Here is a 20,467-nt window from a genome sequence, read left to right as displayed (position 1 = left end):
GGCAAAACTCAAGATAGTTTTCTCTCTTGACCAGTTTTATCCATCTTCTTTCCATTTCCAAACAAGTTCAAGTTCAAGGAGGCTAGACCTGTTAAAGGCGAGACAGATGGTAAAGTCATCATCTGTTAGCGCTGAAGGTTAGGCCAGTCAGACAGCCCAGGTCACATCGGGGTCTTTGGGGTCAGACCATCTCTGAACCGTGGCTCCAGCCTGACAGCTGCTCAGGTCAAAGGTCGGGGAGAGGCTAAGTTACCGTCTGAGGGTGTTCAATGAATTTAACAGATATGGGACATAATTTGTACGTTTCAGTAGGAAGAAACATGGTCCAGTCCCAAGTGAGTCTTAATTCCGTGAAGAAATACAGTGATTTAATCCGATCTAAACTACAATTGAAACTGTTTTGATGAGCACTTATAGGACTTGCATCACAAAAAAACATTTCTTAAGCAGCTACACCTCAACAACTTAAAATACACGCAGTCAGCACATAAGGTCTGTGAATTCTCCTGACTTTGGCAAAGTTTTGCCCATATGCGACATATCTAAAAAAGTAAACCGGTGAATGCAAAACGCAAAAAAAAAAAAAAAAAAAACTATTTGTCAAGCACAACCCACCCCCATCCAACACGAGCACGCACCTGTGAATACAGGGTAGTTGAATCATCATAATCGGTGGTAGTTTTCTGCTGAGCCCAGCCAGCAGTCTGTGTTATTTTTAGAGGGCTGACACAGAAGCAGGCCGTCCATTTACTCTGTGAGCTGGCAGCAGGACCATCGCGGCTCTGGTTGCTTTTAAACTACCAAAATGGGAATGAGCTCAACATAAACACTGCAAAGGTGTGGACACTTAACAGAAATTAGGTTAGCTTAGATTCAGAGCCATTACAGTTCCATTACTTAAACATTAGGCTCTTTATGACACGAGGCAGTGTATGAAAATGTTAAATCCACACACGGTTACTGACCGACCACTGAACAAAAGGCCAGGCAATCAATAAACCTCTTTACCTTATCTAACATCTCGGAACTGGTGTTGGCTTGTTAATAAAGCAGCCACAATTTCTTCACCCAATAGCAGGGAGAGTAAAAGTACGCAGGAGAACAAAAACGGCAAGAACAAAAAAAACTCCTCTGCCTATTTTTAGATAAATATAAAGAATCCAGTGGCAAAACTCCTGCATGGTCTGAATACAAGACAGATGAAAGTGAAAAGGAGGACGGTAATGGAAAATAAAATGCACTGAGGACTGAGCGTAAAGGTTGAAGGCTGTTCCCGTCCGATGAGACTGATGGATTGAGCCTAAGGCCCGGCTATGGATCTAGCAACCGAAGCCATGATTGACACTGAAAATTACACAGAGTGAGCTATTAGCAGATAGCAAGCCATATCATAATTCAATCCCTACACCATCAAAGTGCACCAATATCATAATTCAATACCAAGGACCATTAGCCTGCAGCACACCAATATCATAATTCAATCCTGCGGCCATCAGCTCTTGCCAATATCATAATTCAATACTTGGACCATTAGGACACACCAATAGGCCTATTAGAATTCAATACCTATGGTCAATGATCTACCAGGACACTGATACTGGAGTCATGGGTTGACATGGGATAACGTCTGCACATAGGGCTCCTCGGACCTTATTTAGCCCAGAAGCCTTGATAACAGGGAGATAAACAACACTAAAATTAGGTAGGGCAAGTGGTTCACCAATAGCTTGGCTACACCAGACACTAAAGGCCACAGAGTATTTGCTGCAGAAACAAATTTCGACAGGCTCACGCAGAGGGACACATTTGGGGGAACAAAATGAAGGCCTGCATTAGCTTCAAACTCAGCAGTGCGCTAAGCCAAACTTGTCAAAAACGTGGCCCCCGGTGTGTGACCGTCTGCAGTTGGTCTAAATTATTACGTTGCGGTACCTTGTGGGAACGAGACTCCATTTCGTTTTCTGGTCCGCTGCCTCCGTTTATATTTCCATGTTAACATCTTGTTTAACTCCTCAAAATGCCGTAAATCTCATCCAGGCTCGGGCTTGCTGGGTCATCAGAAATCAGCACCGTAGCAACCAATCAAACGGTTTCTAAAAAGCTCCGATTTCCGCGGCTGCTTTAAGTCCGTCTTTCACCAAAGTTGTCATTATTCAAAGTTATTCTCACCACAGATTTCTTGGTTTTCCACACTCGACTCTCATCCCCATGTTCTGCGCGTGGAGTGTAAAATGATTCTTGAGGACGGAAAGTTAAGAATGACTTGAAGATCTAATTTAATTATTTGAATGATTAAAGAGACAGCACTTTCAAAAAACGATTAACCGACTTTCAAACGGCGCATTTATCTGGCTTCTCACTTTTTAGGGTGTTCTGCTATTCTGTATCTTACACCACCGTAAAGCAAATATCTTTTGCAACTGGTAAGACAAAAAAAGAAATGTAAAGACATCATTTTGGGTGAGCATGAATATTTTACAGGCCGAACAGAAGGATGGAGGATGACAACTGCAATCAAACACATTTGCCAGATGCAGCCCTAAGTTTGAGATTGTTGTGCCATCAATAAAAACTTGTGTAAGTGTTTGTAGGTTGGATAAATCTAAAAGCAGCTAAGAGCAGGTTTGAACTACATATACTGTTAGACATGACATTTTACACATGAACTGAAGGCATGTGACATGACTGAAGTGTTCTGTTACACATATGGATCAAAACCCACTGCTGGTGTGCGGTCCTACTTTGCCAGTCGACTATGAACAAGGCATTTTTTCCCCCCCATGGGAATGCAAGACTTCTGTTTACTGAAAAACTTTCCCTTAATATTACACCGTGAACAATAGACTATACAAGATTACATCAGCCTCGGAGGCGCCTTTTAAAGTGCACGCTCGATTTTTTAAAAATAAAGTGGGCATCATCCTCAAATTTACAAGTGGAAACAGCCAGCATGTTCCAAAGTAAGCCTAAAGAGAAGTGGCCGCTCACAGGAGCCCTTGCTCTCTCTCTCTCTTTCTCTCTCTCTCTGCTGGAATACAGAGCAGCACAATAATGGATGCTTCTGTCATGAGATACGCTGAAACTCTATGATGCTGTAGGTGAGAGAGTCTCCAAGTGGGTCTGTAAATAATGCCTGCCACTTGAAAATAGGTCTCTGGAAACGGCCGCCTCTGCTCTTGTTGCTGGTTGTTGGGTGGAAGTTTTGCCTGTGTAGTATTATGTAGCAAATAAAAATACAGAGGCTATAGATATCGAGATTGTTGTGCGATTATGAGCAGCGTCCAATTTATAATTGTGCCACGTTTGGTGAAGTTTCTCTAATTACTGCCATAACTAAAAAGCTCTGCAAGTAACTAATCCCAGCTGGTACAAATACATCACGCACTGGGGCCTATAAAGTGTTAAAGATTGTATTTATGTAGTGACTGCAAATACATAAAACACTTTTATTTTATACTGGCTGTCAAATCCCTAAAAGGCATTTTTATTTTGTGATTTCCTTAAGGGTACACCTCCCTTGTGTGGTTTAAAAGGTTCGCACAGAAAGCTCACTGGCTATAAAACAAGCACAGTTTGGTTAAAAAACTAAAAAATAATAATAACACATTTTCTAAAATGTGAAGACTGGGTATAAAAAAACAAATATAATCAACTTTTTTAAAGTTTTACATTCAAAATGAAATTGTGTCAGGTAGGATAAGAAGAGGCACGTGATCAAATTAATGTTTTACAGGTCAAATTTCAAGCTTTAAAATATAGATTAACAGACTGCCAAGCAAAAGCAACATAAACCTCACATTTTCAGCATATCTGTATTAACAAAAAAAATGTTTTATTGAGTTAAAAAATAAGCCCTCGCAGTAATTAAATTGTATTAGTACCACGTGTTATATACGGGGTACTTTAAAGGATTTCTCCTCTGCACAGGAGCGTGATAAAACTGTTTTCGTTGTATATTTGAGTACTAACCTGTTATATTATCCAGCTCAAGCGTAATGGAGCCCCATAAAAAGTTTTTATCACAACTAGCGACTTTTCCAAAAAGTAATATATCTGTTTGTTGCCTACTTTTGCATAAAGTCTGAATTAAGAGCTGCTGACTCCATCTGTTTGGGTACCCCTATTTTTAGATCCCTGTTAAGTGCTTTGTATCTTTTGTTGAAACATCACATGACAACAGTCCCCTTTTTTCCTTTTTTTTCCCCCTTCAACTGTTTCGGAGTTAAATTTTTGTGAGAAGTGAGAAGTCATATTCCAGCTCTCACGCGGCACAATGTATTTTGTATTAAATCGGATAAACCGAACGTGAAGTAGACATTCCTCAAATTGGGGGTGGGGGGGGGATGAGGAAACTGAGCCAGAGAGAGTGACGTACACTTAATCGCTGAGGAGTAGGGGAATATGGGCCTCCGCTGAGAATTAGACATTGATATGTTATAGAGGAAAAGTTGCTTTTTTTTTTTTTTTAAGTTCTTAGAGAGTCACCGTAGACAGTCTCCTCGGTTGTTTGGAGTGCATCCTCAGTAGGTTTACAGTATAAACGCTTAGAAAGTAAGATGACAAAGCTCCGACCAAAGGAGGACGAGGACGGCCCAAAGACCTGACATGCACTCGTCCCTCTCTCTGACTCATGCTTAGTCGCTCACCACCCACCAACACACAGTGAAACCTCAGTCCCAATGCCAGGTTTTGTCACTGGGCAGAGAAGCGGTTGGCTACAGTAGAGGCATGACGTGATGCCCCTTCCTCTATGCTCCCCCAGCCTGTGCAGCAACAGAGGGGTAAAAATATCCCACCAGTGAGTTCAGACAACCAGCTCATAAATTAACACTAAAACTCCTGCAGACAACAGCGAGCCAGTCGTTGAGAGATTCAAACCACTCAGGTTGCCACTGACCACAGCTCCGGGATCAACTTACAAAACCCTTTTCCTAAATTTACCCATTAGGAGGTGGTGAATAAAGAACAGGGTCTAGATCAATTTTCATTGAAGTCACTGTTTAGCTGGCCGCTTACATCGTGAACTATTTTTCAAAATGGCTCTAGGGTGCATTGTTCCAGGAAATGTTATGAGGTGAGATGTAGACCATTAGGCCTAAACTGGGAATTGTGTATAACAGAATAGTCTGTTCTTAATTTTCCAAGCTTACATAAAAAAAAAAAAATACACAGTATAGGTTTAGAGCCGGGCTATTCCCTCACATCTTATTAAGGCTAGCCTGTAATGAAGCGCAATCTCTCATCGCTCTCAAGCAGAAACGCAATGTTCCAGCAAACTGCTTGACTGGGTCAAAAAAAAAAAAAGGAAAAAAGAAAAAACAACAGAACAGGAGAGAAGAGTGATGATCCCCTCTAAAGAAACTCAACTCTGTAATGGACGGACAGGGATTACAGACGTTAAAACCTCCTCCATCTGTAATTCACTGTCACCCTGCCATCATCTCTGAATCACTGATCCATTTTGCAAGTGTGCAAGACCTTGCTAAAAGCATCACTGTTGCACCCATTTGTGTTTGTAGTGGTAGGGGAGGAAAAAAGGGCGGATAAAAAAAAAAAAAAAAGGCATGCAGAGAAGACAAGTTAACAGCTCGCTGTGCTGTTTCAAAGCACTCTCTGTCCTGTAACAACCACCTAGCTAGTTTCTCACACAGGGACTGGCACACACTGATCAAATAGGATTTTAATGAACATCAGCAGTCGGAGCCTGAGGAATAGAAGCAGCGATGGCTTAAAGCTACTGACATCTAGGTTGGGTTGGATTTTCATCATCAAAAGAAACTAAAAAAAAAAAAAAAAAAAGAAAGAAAACATTCCTTTGCCGGCGCAGACAAAACAGACTGAGCGTCAGTGTACAGTGCATACTGTCCATTCGATCACACGGAAGAATCAAGCGAAAGAAAGCAATCGTCTGACAAGGCCATGCGTAGACCATGATCATATCATGCTAGCCCCACATTATCCTCAAAAAAATAAAAAAACGGATAAGAAAAAAAGGTTCTTGTCTGAAGGCTTTCCTCTAGGAGCCTCTCAGTGGGAGGGAGAGTAAATAAGATGTCATCAATAATAGACAGTGAATGTTCTGAGCAGTTCTACGCACACACACACACACACACAACGCACACACACACACCAGCTCCGACTGATTCCTATCCTGCAGACAGGCCTGCCAACCGCCAGCCTTTTTGCACACGCTCAGATTCACTGTCCTGACTAATCGCTTGTGATAGGGGCCTTTGCCATAATTACCCAGGGCCTTATCACAAACTTATGCGATGCATTTTTCATGTCCTGGCTGCTGGCAGTGCCTTCGCTGCCCGCGCTGCCAGTCAAAGCTACGAAAAAAGGGACTGATCTCGGACCAAATTCACACACACAGCACATGCGTGTCAGTTCGCAGCGGGAGCAAATAGGTGAAAGCAGGGTGAAGGGCCAGAGAGAGAAAATATATAAAAAGGAAGGGGGGGGGGGGAGAGAAAGATAGAGGGGGGGGGGAAGCAGGAAGGGGGTGGGAGATAGATAGCGAGGAAAGACAAGAGAAAGCAGTCTCAATTTTTTTTTTTTTTTTTTTTTTACATAATGCATGAACAAGGGGGCACGAGTAGGAGGACCAAACCGGATCAAATAAATAGGAGAAGTGAAGCCTTGATGATGTGGCGTAAGTGCAACACAAAGCCCGCTGGGAAGACTTGTTCACTGTCCTTTTGTCTACCCACTCGTAGGGGCATCATGACCTAAATAAAAGTTTAAATCCCAAGCCTGTGCGATTTACAAAATAATGTATGAACAATCGGGCTAGCCTACATAATGCAATCTTATGTTAATGACGACGGCAACTGGGGCTACTAATATTCATAAATTGTGATTTGAAATTCAGCAGTCCATGTTAAATGCCAGGGGAAAACACAACAGTGCCATTGTCTACATGTCTTGTGATAGGTCAAACACGCTCTAATATACACAGGCTATAGTCACACACTGAACAGGCCCAATAAATTTGTCTTTTCTTTTTTTTGTTTTTTTTTTTCTCCCCCCCCCCCCTTCATATCCTTCCCTGTGCCGTGGATCTCCTCCTCCGTGCACGCCGAGATTAGCGGCGTGCGTGCGTGCGGCCGAGACATTACTGGAGTTCATCACAATCACAAGGTCATGATCTATCAAATTTCCGATGTTTTTAAATGCATCGCGTCAACAAACACTGTCCCGTCTCGTCCACTTCCACAGACGTGGCAATGTCTGTTTAAAAAAAAAAAAAAAAAAAAAAAAAAAGGAAAAAAAAAAAATCCTCACTGTGTGTATAATTACCGTCAGGGGAAACCGACAAAAAAAACGGCCGAGTTCATCAACCACATTCACGGACTTGGATATAAACTGTTTCTTCAACCGTTAGCCGATAAAAGGTTGCTAATGTTTCCGTTAAACTTACCGATAATGACAGTTAAAACACGAGCAAAGCGCTGTTTGTGTGTCTGTGCTGCCCGTCTCAACGGTCGGTGTCACCACAGCGCCACCGTATAATGAGTCGCACTTATTTTTTTCTCCCCCAAATTATCCAACCTTACAGCGGCTAAAGCGTCGGGCTAACTACGGCTACTCGCTCCGGTAAAAGTTGAACAACACGCAATAAAGATAGCCAGCCGAGAGCTTTTCGCCGAAGCCCCGCCGTTTCGCTTTTATTTCGGCGCATCCCCGCGGCGTCGCCCTGGCTTGCCCAGTTGCAGTGTCCGATCGATGTTGAATTGAACAAAGAGGATCAATTTCTGATCAGCGAGAGAGCCACTTTCATCAATGTGAGGAAGAGGTCTTGAATTCTCTTCCGAAACACCTACGAGGCGGCCGCGGAAAAAAACACAAAACGCAGCCCCCGGAGAGGGACGAGACGGCCGAGGCGAAGCGAAGGTAGACGGTTAGAGCGGCGGTTGAACTGACCTGTAGTTGTTGTAAGTCAAAGCGCTTCCAATATTGAAACATCGATCCTGCATTGGCCGCCATCTTGAGACATATTGAGACAGGAATGAGATGCTGATAGAGAGCGCGGGGGTTGGAGTTCAGTGGAGAGGACCGGGCGGCCGGAACACCCGGACCGGATCACACCCACCTCCCGCACCGGTAACATCCGGAGTGCGGATCGGAGTCACCTCGCGGCAGTGTCGCCTTAATAACGCCATTATAATTGCTTAAATAGCATTTTATCAACATTCAGATATTACAGGTAAACAACGCCAAGCGGTATTAAATTACTTTTCGTTTTTTTATTACCTTGAAGTGCTGGAAGTGGTGAGTCGCCACTCGAGTCCACGTTTTGAGGATGTGGTTTGTGAGATAATTATGAATTATGGAGAGCAGAGATCATACAAAAATAATGCCAGGAGGCTACTTGGAAGCCATATCTAAAAGGAGGGGGGAAGAAAAAAAAATAAATCACATCAGGACCAGTGTCTCCTCTGAGCTTGAAAGATCATTTAAAATAATCATGTATATAAAAATAATAATTCCTCCTTTAAATTAAGCACGCCTGATTTAGAAATAAAAGAAAAGTCAGTGATTTATTTTTTCTACATGCACCTACTAAGGCTCAAACTGACTGAAACTGCTAAGTTATGTATGTAATATATTTATTTAAGTCCCTTTTCTGTCACAACTGCACACGTTTATTAAAAAGTAAACGTTTTATTTATGATTACATGGCTTTTGTTCGGTAGTTATTTTGAGTGATCTCAGTAAAAGTGATTTCTTCAAATAGCAAACAAAACAGCATTAATTTAAACCATTTAATATAGTTTTTAAAATGTCTACTCAATGAAGAATCGAGTTGACTAATTTTTTAGCTTTCTACGTTTTATTTTTCCCATTCAAAGGGTGGATGTGCAAACTGAGCTTATGCAACAAAGCAGGAGAGGACCTGCTGAACTTGGCCATTTAAGAACTGGTAAAAGATGGAGTGGACTTTAAACTTGGCACAAGGTAAGTTCCCAATTTTCTCCATTTGCAGTAATTTGATATAAGAGGCTGATATTTTTGCTCAAGGTATTATTATGTGATGCAGACACTAAAAGAGATTAGTTAATCAAATGAAGCTTGTTGTGTTGTTAATCCAGTCAAGTGGCTGCTGCTGCAGCGGGCAGCCCAGTGGTCAGAGTGTCAATGTGCATACATATCTTTTGTGGAAGTGACCTTGAGCAATGCACTGAACCCTGGCTGCTCCTGAGGCGTCACTCCTGCCGACCATGTCCTCTGACCCTCTCAGTGTGCGGACGTGTCTCGGAGGGATATGCAAAGAATTTCTAATTACACTGTATCTGCGTGGCGTGCCCCTAAATTCCTGTGTCGTACTGTGCCGCCTCGTTCACCTTAAAGCACATTCAAACCTCCCAACTGCTCTGCACGGCAAAAACCAGATCCGAGCCGCTCAGGTTTATCAGGGTGACACATCTGCTGCACACATTGTTTTCATTTTTAGCACTTTGCGGCTTCCCAAATTTGACTTGTTGAGTGCGTTCTGAGGCCCGGCTGTGTGGAAAAATCCACGCCTTTTCTCTTGAACGCTCCTTGACTTTAACAAAAATATTCTACGGCTATATATATTTTTATCCCTCCAATTATTTTCTCTCTCTCTCTTTTTTTTTATTTTTTTTTTACAGCCATTTACACTTTAATTGCATTCACCAAAAATAAAACAAGGATTTGCCATAGATAATAACACCTCTTTCGCTGCATTTGTGTGGATACAAAGGTGGGCATTTTTGTGCTTTGAATTGGCTCAACATTCAGGCCATTACTTGATTTGATTTGTAGCTGTTTGTGTCCCCTTCCTCCTACAGCATGAATGGTGCTCAGTCCTCAACTGATATGAAGTCTAAATAACTTTGCCTTATTTTATACTTCATTTATAGACATAATGCTGTGAATTAATGTGTGGCTTCAGTTTTCTAATCACAACCAGTCACATGCTTTTAATAAAATACACACGGAATACATTTAGGATTGAGTCACATTGTATATAATAACTAGATGTACATGTATCTAATTTAATCACTGTAACAGCGGTATGATTCACATTAGATTAGCCATTGCACACAGAGTCCTGGAAAAATACCATTATCAATTGATCTGCAGCGGGACACGCTGAGGGCTGTTAGGTGTGTTTATGCTTTAAACAAAATCCTGCACATGAATCCCGTGTTTAATCCTCTCATTCCTTCCCCCATTGTTAATCGGTGTTTCCTTGCCCTGGCCTCCCTGACTTGTGATGCTACCTATCATTAAGACAAAACCAGAAATACAGGTCTGAGATAATCTGTACAAGCTTGGCTGCTTTGCGGCGTGTCCATTATGCAGTATTTGTACAGTTATCTCTTACAGTCAGACAACGAAAGCACACTAAGAGGAACACGATACTTTCAGTGCCAGTAACATCACAATGACAGGACAAGAAAGTTGTTTAACAATATATCTGATCGATAATAACGTTTGAAAGCAACCCTGAAAGCTGGATTTGTGTTGCAGAGTGTTTCATGATTATTTAACATGGTTGTTTTTTTTAATTATTATTATTTTTGCAGTACAGCGCCCAGGTAATAAAACATCCTGTTGCAGAGGTGAAACATTGGTCAGCCATGAACGTAACATTGTGTAACACAGCAAACAAAGAACTTTTATCCGAAGCTCCGAAACAGCTAAAGATTTTCATAATCATCCACCCAAAAGCAATCACCAGAAATAAAGCTCTTATTTTATATTGGTTGGTCCGTAAATTATCATAAAATTAAATTGTTCAATCTAATCAAAAGCACATGACCAAGCGTTTACTCCTGAGCGAGGCCTTGAACTCTGTCTGTATCTGTTCTTAATAGTAATTTAACCGTGCACGAAGTTGAATTCTGCTTCTCCTGGAGTTGTTTTTTAATAAGCCGTCGCATGTTTTGATTCAAACCGTATTAAGTACGGCTGTAATTTCATTAGGGGAAAAAAAAAATGTACGCGGTCATGCAAGTTGTGAACATTACCAGCCGGTTCATTTTGTACCGCAGTCGGAGCGCTCTTTCTCAAACTCTTTGCATTTTAACACACAGCATCTCCATGTGGATTTGACTGAAGCTCCACTGGGCTCTGGATTACTTTGAAGCAGTAGGGGGTACGCAGTGTAAATCAGAACAGTCAGAGTTATGAGTCTGCCTACAAATGATCATGTTCCTGCTACAGACGTCCATGCATGTTCGCCATGAAGTACTTGACAGGGGTTTTCTTTCCTCTAACTTGCCTTTTTATTGCATTCTTTGGTAAAAATTAGAGAGGAGAGAAGAAAAAAAACAGCATAAATTGTTCATGACAAGGACAGCAGAAGGAACAAGTTGAGGCCCAGACATTTAGCCGCTATAATCGGTTCATGCACATTAGGTTGAGGTTCACATATAGCGAAATAAACGCGCATTCTTTGCCATCATACGGATAGATCTCATACCCAGACAGAGCTACAGGGTATACAATAAAACAGCCCTTTCTTGTCCTTTAGCTTTCCCACTTTCCTCTGTTTGTGTCCCTTCTCCTCCTGCTCATTGACTCTGCCTGTAAGGTGCTTTTAGCGGGCCTTGTGTGGCCGGGTTAGAGATGGATGTGTGGCCCTTGGGAGCTGCAGGCAGAGTGGAACACTGATCATGTCAGACAGGCTGGGGAGGCTGCATAAGATCATCATCACCCAGCAGTGGAGTGAATCGCCGCAGTGGCACTTTCACACAACCTCTGACCCCCGGGGTAACCTCTGAGGTCATGATCAAGGTCAGGGGTCAGCGAGGGCCTCAGCGATCAGGGCCCCTCATGCCTCGGCTCCGCGTTCTCCCCTTCATTTTTTTCTCTTTTGTCTTTTCTCTTTTCCTCAACTTCTATCTGTTGCTCTATCGCTCACACTCTCCTTCAGCAGCCGGGACCAATTGAGACATCCCATCCCCTGGGAGTGCAAAAAGGAAAGCAAGAGAAAATCAATAGGGAAGATGAGTGAAGACCTGGAGGTCCCATCAAAAACTGTATGCTTCTCTCTGTGCTGATATGATTCACACATCCACTAAAACACATACAGATACACGGCGGTATTACAGGAGGGCAGCAGTGAACACACGTCTGGAAAATGTACAAAACTACAGGAGAACTCTGCAAAATGTGCAGTTTTCATATAGCTTTCAGTGTCAGCAGAAAAGGCCAGGCCCCTTTGTCCGTCTTTTTATGCGTAACGCTTACATGTACAGACGCGGTGATGTTTGAGCCGGGGAAGATGCAATATTGATCCCTTTATGGAGAATCAAGGTCTGCAAAAAAAAACGAGTGAATAAGCGCGAGGGCACATACGTTCTTTCCTCGCAAGATAGATGTGGAAAAAAGACACAAGCTTTGTGTATCACCCCGGCTTGTAACGTGAGCCGTGCAAAATGTCGCCCCATCACCAGTCAGCTCAGCTTCGGTACGTTCCCGGGCAACATTCGCGAGGATCGAGTTAAATAAAACTGAACTGATAAAACTGACAGACTCGTTCCTGCGTGTCATCCCCTGACCTCAGGAGCCTCTGCTATTTTCTGCTGAGAAACATACACGTGTTCATAATGTCGAGCCCCGCCATGTCTACATAACTTATGAGATTGCCATGTTTCTTCCCAACACAAGATAACCCCAGGCAGGACATTAAATGATCGGCTGAAAATAGAACTGTTCAGATGAAAGGGAGGATAAATAATGCAGAAAGAATACAAAACCTCTTATGGGGATAACTAGTCGCACGCACTCACACACACACACACAGAGACATCCTTTTCTTTTTCTTTTTTTGCTCCACGGTGAAGAAAAGTGAATGGATGTAACAGGAAGGAGGAGGACCCAGCGGAGACACACACACATGCCTCTTGCTTCATCTCCTCCCACTCCTCCTCGTCTGCCATTTTTTTTCCGCTCACATTCAGACTTCATGACATACTCTGGTGTCTGTGGGGAGGAATAATGTTGTCCCAGTCACGGCGTGTTTTTCCTGCCCACCAGAGCTCAGACGCAACGCACACTGAATGATTTCCAGCCCTAATCATTTTTTCATGAGTCCTGATCAGGACGCGTTCATGTTCACGACAACAGCCAGCATAGGTGGCCGCTTTGCGAGCCGCGTGTCGTTATCTGAAGGACTGTGCTTGTTTTGTTTTGTGTGTGTGTGTGTGTGTGTATTTGTTTAGGTTAGATCACCAAATTAAAACTGTGAGTCATTTATTAACAATTCTGGTTGGAGGGTGCCGCCGCAACGCTGGGTCATGTGTGATAAATAAAACATTCAAGACAAACCTTTTCAAAGACTTGCTGCTGCATGCCTAATTTGCAGCTGAAATGTTTATTCATTTGGCAAATTAAACATGCATGTTTGGAGAGAAATCCTAATGTCACTACACCCCAGCAGACCGCACAGGGCACGTTGTGCGTGTGTAGGGAGACACCTACTGGTGGATGAGGTGTAGCGTTTAATATGGGGGGACACACACAGGACTGAGGGGCCACTGGTTATTACTAAGTTTTTATATTGGTATTAATATTTAATAATTAGATTAATAAATGCATGTTAAATGGTAAGAACCTTAAAATAAGGCTCTAATATAACCACCTCCTACACACCTGATCTGATTCTTCATCTACTTTGCAGCTGCTGATAAACTTGTTTCTGAATAATAATTTAAAAAAAGTCTTGTTCTTTAAAGAAAAAGAGAAAAACAAGCAGCGTGTTCTTATTTCATCGGTAGGACACCGCGCCCCCGGGTCAAGGTGTTTACCCAACTTAGAAGTGTCTTGGAGGCCCTCCGTCAGTAAACAGGCCTCACAAAAGCCCCATTCAGCGGTAACTGGAACCCAGGGAGACCGTGCCACGTCGAAATGGTTGAGGACGCAGCACTGGGGCAAATGTGTTCCACTTTATTTGAAGGCACGTGGCAAGTTTCACCCATGGGAGAAAAAAAAAAAAAAAAAGGCACAAAGCAGGAAGAGGACTGTTGCAGAGTCTATTAACAAGTAACCTGATAACCTGACCCTGTTGATCATATACCTGAATTGTTTTCAAAACAGGGCATTTGGGTGTGGTGGCAGGCTGTGTTGGACTCTGGCTTTTTTTTTTTTTTTTTTTTTTTTTTTTCTGTAACCCACTTCCCACGAAAAGACTAAAGGGCATTAGCTTGGGGATGAAAGCTAACTGATACCGTAAAAGTTTTGGTTGAACGCAGAAGTTGTGGGGTGAAAAGCGTCGATGGGAGCTGGAGCTCATTGGAAAGCAGCGAGCCGCTCCACAAACACAGCTCACAGAGCGGACAGGCGCTCAGGTTCGTCCTGGCGGGAGAAATGTTGCCTGCGCTTTCTCAAATGGACCTGCTCTTCCCTGTGCGTGGCTACCGTCAGTTTTTTGTTTATCCTAGGAGTCTTTCTGCTCTACCTACCGGAGCCGTTTACGCTTGATCCGTTCCTGTCTTTCTCTCACAAGCACGTCCCAGTGACTCTCCTGATTTGGACGCATCCGTTCGGTCGGTATCGCGAACTTCCGGACTGCTGGGAGCTCTGTGAGATCGGCGGCTGCACGCTCACCGACGACTTGCAAACGTACCCCGAGGCCGACGCTGTGATCATCCACCACCGGGAGATCGCCAGTGGCACCGCTTTTCTGCCACCGGAACCGCGCCCCCCGGCTCAAAAGTGGATATGGATGAACTACGAGTCCCCCACGCACACACCCGGACTGTGGCGCTTCGAGGGCATTTTCAATCTCACAATGAGCTACCGGACGGACTCGGACATTTTCCTGCCGTACGGTTATCTGGTCCCCCGTGCGCGCACACACAGTGGTCTCCAGCACCGCTTTGCGCATCCCCTCCGTGGACCCTCCCACTCGAGCCTCCACAGGCGCCGCCTCGTGACCTGGGTCATCAGCAACTGGTCGGAGTCGCATGCCCGAGTGGCCCTCTACTACCAGCTTCGCCGGTACATCCGGATTGATGTGTACGGGCGCGCGGGTCGGCCCTTACCGTCGGGCACCAGCGTGGTAAACTTGATCGGAAGATACACGTTCTACCTGGCGCTGGAAAACTCACAGCACACCGACTACATCACGGAGAAGCTGTGGAACGCAGTGAAGGCTGGAGCGGTCCCGGTGGTGCTGGGTCCGTCCAGGCAGAACTACGAGCGCTTCTTGCCCCCCGAGGCGTTCATCCACGTGGATGACTTTAGCACAGTGCAAGAGCTGGCCCGGTACCTGCTGATGCTGAGGCGCAGTCCAGCAAAGATGAGGCGGCACCTGGACTGGAGGGGGAGCTACAGCCTGCACCAGCCGGTCTTCTGGGGCGAACACTACTGCACGGCCTGCAGGGCGGTGAGGAGCGTCAAAGGCAGCACGGATGTGGTGAAAGGCCTGACACGGTGGTTTCACTCGTGAAAACGGTTTCACCTCCAGCACCTGTTTGAACAGAGGGCAAAGCTGAGAGATAAGACAAAATGTAAACACACATGACAATGAGAGAGGAAATAACAGAGCCACTGGCCACCTGCTGCTTTCAAAGTTTGCAAATGAAGTCTAATAAGCACCTTTTCAGTAAAATTAAATTATGTGACTAATTAAAGAAACACCACAAATAACTGTACTGTCTTTTTGATGACCTTGAGGTTCCATGTGCCAACCTTTTTTTACATGCAACACCAGCAGTTTAACTTCAAGCCAAATATTGAGGTGATAAAACGGTATAATATGTGTCTCATGCAAATGTTACTTATGTGTAAAGTGACTTTCAGATGGTATCAATATGAAAATGTAGGGACTGAAAGGTGAAACTAGATTGTGGATTGGGAACCAGACAAGAAACGGTTAAACCTGTTCAGTATGTAGAAATACAGGTACCTGTCTAGAAAAGTACACAAATACTGTTCACGTGGCTTGTGGCATGTTGATCACATCCTCAATGTGGCTAATGCTTTGAACTTAATGCCACATATGTCATGCCTGTGTCGCTGTGTGCAGGCCACACATCCCTAAAGCAGCACCCGAAAGAGTCCTGGCTAACTGAATGAGTTTCAAAGCAACTGCTAGGCCTCAGACCTTGTATTTATAGTGCTGTTCATAACCCAGCCACAACACTGAATAAAAGAAATGAACACATCCTCCAGTGTTTTCTCTTCTACGCACGTTTTGCTGATTATTTTTCTATTCTTAGGCTTGGGGGGGGGGGAGGGAGGGAGGGTGAGGGGTGAACACATGTGCTTCAGGAGTCACTTGATAGGAGTCAAGGAGCTGCTATGTGCATCATTTAAATTTACACCTCCCTGACACAGAATTAACACTTTACGCCGTGAAATGAGAAATTTCCTGCAGAGACGATGACACCGAATACTGTTGCTCCCCGTAACGAGCCGATGCCTCAGCAGCTGCGGAAACCAGTGACGTCTTTCAGTAATAACAGTTTCAGATGTCCAGAAGCCTCACACTCCTCCTTTCCTGTCTTAATCCAATGCGCGTAAGCGTATCTGGTTACTGCGAGTAAAATCATATTGACTCTTTATGCTTTTAGGTATACATAGATAGATTAATTACCCTTCCTTTATCTCCTTGAAGCTGGTTTGACATGTTCTCATTCAGAGTGTTCTCAAATAGCACATCAAACATGTCCATTGAGGGATGTGTGAATGGATCTGTCTCTATAGTGTGAACAGAGCAAGTGTTAGAAACGTGACCTATGCATGTAAAGGAAGAACACTCCTATTAATGTATCTGAAGGGCTAATTTGATCACTAGGAAGAAGATGAATACAGTGTTGACTGTACAGGATGTTCATTGCATTACATTCTTAATGCAATAAATGCAATTTATGCTGAGTTGTTGTCAATACACAATATAATTTAGCAATCCAATTTTAATTCTATCTTGTAAATAAATCATTAAAATGTGACAGAAATGTAATCAGACATATGGTTGCAATGGATAATCTATTGTAAAGAAGATCTTCGGCCTCCACAACGGACCCCCTCTGTTCTTGGTGTTCTGCTGCAGACGCCAGGATTCAAACGATATCAGGAGACAGAAACTGTGCGCCTTTGTACAGCGCATGTGTGCTGATTGAAGACCGTCCTGCTAAGTGGAGCCGCACTGCCTCCTCTGGTAACCTGGGTCCTCTGCTGTCCCGGCTCGGAGACGGAGACTACAACCTTGATGAACCACCTTTGCTGCTCTAAACGGTGATAGTGCAAGTTTTGTCTTTCCAACTTCTGTTTTGGAGATTTAAGCTAATCTCTTTCCAGTTTAGTATTTTCATTTTTTTTTCATGTTTGCAAGGCACACCTAAATGTATAATAATAATAAACTGGTAGTGTTTTTAGTATTTTTTTTTTACCTCCGTGGTAAAACTGTAAATAGACTTTGACTGAAACGCTAATATAAAATTAATATTTAAACTGTTTCTTGATAATTTATTCAGGCTCAGCCTTTAAGTTTGATGTTCAAGGTCTAGGTTGCTTTTATTGTCTCCCAATGGATTTTTTTTTGTTCTGGATGAAAGGAGTTGATGCATAAAGTAGACATGTCACAAAAAACACTCAAATATTATTTTGGTGTATGCAACACAGGCTTCTTTTTTTTTTTTTCGCAAGCATAATAATATATAAAAAATTAGATATAGTGGCACATAAGGTATTGCCTTAAACTGAGTCAGTACAATGTGCATGTGTATCTGTAGAAATGAACAGTTCTTACTTGCAGCTTCTTGTTTTTTTTTTGTTTTTTTTTTGTTTTTTTATCAGGAACTGACCTCGAGGAGACAAATCTAAAAGCCTTCAAGGTCTTTGACCCAGAAGGAAACAGGAATCCTCGGGAGGGTAGGAGTGATTTTCTTCACAGTTTGCTGAGAAGAGGCTTGGTGACTTGCGGTGCCTCTCACAGGAATTCATCGCACAGATAACTTTGAATTAGAGCAATGCGGCGCAAAAACATAAATCCCAAACAAAGTTTCAGATTGTGCGGGCTTTGGTCGGGGGAAATACAGATCACCCCTGATTCAAAGTCAAAGAGATGGAAACAGTTGCTCTTCTTTCTTGCTGCTCCCCTGCAGGATGAAATATCACCCCGTGTCACGGGCTGACAAGTTTACAGGGGATGAGGTGAGTTGTTGCCTGGCAACAAGGTGAAATATTGGACATATCAACGCGAGACAGTGATTCAAAAGGTACGAGCAGTCGTGATGCCGCTGAACAAGTTGAAAGTGAGCGTTGATGAATCCCCAGAATCGAAGGCAATTTGATTTGATTTAAACCCCTTAACTACCAGCTACAGCTTATTACAAAGATCCTTCTCAGCTCTCTTCCAGACCCCCCTCTGCAGTAACAGTGCCATTCATAACATGCATGGCCCCTGGCTAGAGACACAGTAATCTCATTTGTACAGCAACAGATGTTTCTCTTAAAAACATCCGTTGACTGGAGAGTGAAAAGTATGCCTCTCTGTCCCTCAAAGGATCAAAGAGACCAGTATAATCACTATGAAATCTGTCACATTTGTACTGGTTTGAAAAGACATATTGACTTACAGTAGGCTCACTATGTTGCGAAAACACTCTCCTTCTCTGTCTCTCTAAAACAGCCTGCACATATTTTACGAGGAAGCTTTCATGTTCTGTGCATCAAAAGGCCGCACTGAGGAGGGCTCGGGGGGGGGGAAGAGAGAGGAGGAAAATGCATATGAAACAACAAAACCCCCAGACAAATAAACAGCACAGTGTTCCCATGGCAGCGCGGTGCATTAATCTGACGGCTGGTTTCCCATGGCTGTGTCTCACTGCCCCATAGACCTCCACTCTGTCTCACTGATGGCTCCTGTGATTGCAATCATCCATCTTACTGTCAAAAGCAAAAAAAGGGCAAGAAGGGGGAAATCGCACACACACCATCTCGCTCTCGCTCCCTTGTGTCCGGCAAACAAGCCACCCCACTGTGAGCAGAGCCAACACATGGACCACAGGCCCCGTGCATTGTGTGTGTGCCCATGCTTGTATGATTAACAGAGAGAACATGTGTGGGCGTGCATCTTTGGTCGCCTGTGCCTGCACCATACTGCATGATCAGTCACCGGGGTGTACGCGGGGGAGCGGTGGACATGTCTGATCTTGCAGCTGATCAAAAGCGCCAGAGACTTGTTCCCTTGTGGCCGTGCAAGCGGGCCTCATATCAACACGTCTCTGTTCAGTAGACAGGAAAAACAAGAGGAGAGAGACAGACGGAGGGAGGAGGGGGAGAGGAGGGTACACGAGGAGAGGGAGACAGAAACAGGCAGGCATAGCGCAGATGAAAGGATGCATAAAGAGGCCAGAGTGGAATATGACAATGATACACAACCGCACTTATCTCCCTGTTCTGATGAGCTAATTGAATGGCAAAAGTCAGCTCGGCGTCTGCAGGCACAACAGAGATCCCCCTCTGCAAACCTGACAGCTCCTCTTGTCGGGGGGGGGAAAGCTGCGGATTTAAAATAAGAAAAGTGCAATAAAACCTTCACCTGTTTGCTTACAAGGCCCAACAGATGTTTACCTCTGGAAGTCGCCGGTAACCGTGACTACGAGAACTTGTGTCATGCGAGCAGACGAAGAGCAGGATAAAGGAAGGAGGGAGAGGATGATGATGATGAGGGGCGTAGCGAGTAGTCTCGCCCCGCTGTGAAGTGGTGGCGTACAGTATGCGAGGATGTAATTATGTGCAATAAAGTGGCAGCTCCACCAAATAAAACCCCTTTGTTGTTTTAACTTTAATCTTTCTTCAAGTAATCAACACAGATTAATATCTGCTGAGGTAAGGTCCACACAACAACCTCACACCAGATAAAAGGGCTGTATATTTTAGAAGTAAAACTATATGCAAATGCTCCCTTTAAATCAATTGAACTGTAACTATTGGTGTTAGTATATTTTATTTAGATGTTGGCAGGATTGTTGGCAGGTTTATTGACGTATTTGATGTTTCTTAAATCAGACAGAAGATACTGTGGCCCGCTAGAAAATCCTTAAATCTTACCCTTTACCCCTGAACACATAATTCTGTGTTGAATCATTTGATGTGAGCGCAGCTTTGAAAGCGTTATTGATCTTCTATCCATCCGTCATCTAGGCAGTGAGTAAGCACATTTCCATAAAGGACTTTAACGTACAAACCTCATAATAGAGAAGTCTGTTCCAGAGCGTTTGGAAACCAGCAGCTGGGTCTCTCAGAAACACATTACACAATAATCATATCAGTTCAGAAAGAAATCTCAGAGGCACTTTATGAAGAAGTCAGTGTAACCCTGTCAACTGTGGTGCTCCGTCAGCCATTTACGTAAAGCCACGCCGGGGGCCCGAGCAGAGTTTTTTTGCGGTTTCCAGGCCGCAAGTCAACTGTTTCAGCATCTCCTTCCCTTTTGCTCTCCAGATGTGCGCTCCCCAGGTGCTGTTCATTTCACCTA

The 20,467-nt window shown here is 43.7% G+C and overlaps 2 protein-coding genes across 4 annotated transcripts in view; one reads left to right on the top strand and one right to left on the bottom strand.

Moving 5' to 3' along the window:
• Nucleotides 1–8,004, bottom strand: part of LOC311498268 (homeobox protein cut-like 1) — a 55,172-nt gene extending 47,168 nt beyond the window's left edge. For all 3 annotated transcript variants that reach the window (XM_084558794.1, XM_084558795.1, XM_084558796.1), the window contains exon 1: nt 7,927–8,004. In XM_084558794.1, coding sequence (XP_084414920.1) covers nt 7,927–7,989 — 63 coding nt within the window. In that variant the 5' untranslated portion in view covers nt 7,990–8,004. The remainder of the gene's footprint in view (nt 1–7,926) is intronic.
• Nucleotides 8,005–14,189: 6,185 nt separating this feature from the next.
• LOC311498331 (4-galactosyl-N-acetylglucosaminide 3-alpha-L-fucosyltransferase FUT6-like) lies at nt 14,190–16,138 on the top strand. The gene has a single exon (XM_084558862.1). It carries the CDS (start codon nt 14,255–14,257, stop codon nt 15,428–15,430), a length of 1,176 nt encoding a protein of 391 aa, XP_084414988.1. The 5' UTR covers nt 14,190–14,254; the 3' UTR covers nt 15,431–16,138.
• The last annotated feature ends 4,329 nt before the right edge of the window (nt 16,139–20,467 follow it).

Source organism: Chelon labrosus (assembly GCF_963514085.1).
Source record: "Chelon labrosus genome assembly, chromosome: 13".
NCBI classification, from domain to species: domain Eukaryota; kingdom Metazoa; phylum Chordata; class Actinopteri; order Mugiliformes; family Mugilidae; genus Chelon; species Chelon labrosus.
The sequence above is the reverse complement of the archived record's forward strand: the minus strand, read 5'-3'. Positions and strand labels throughout refer to the sequence as shown.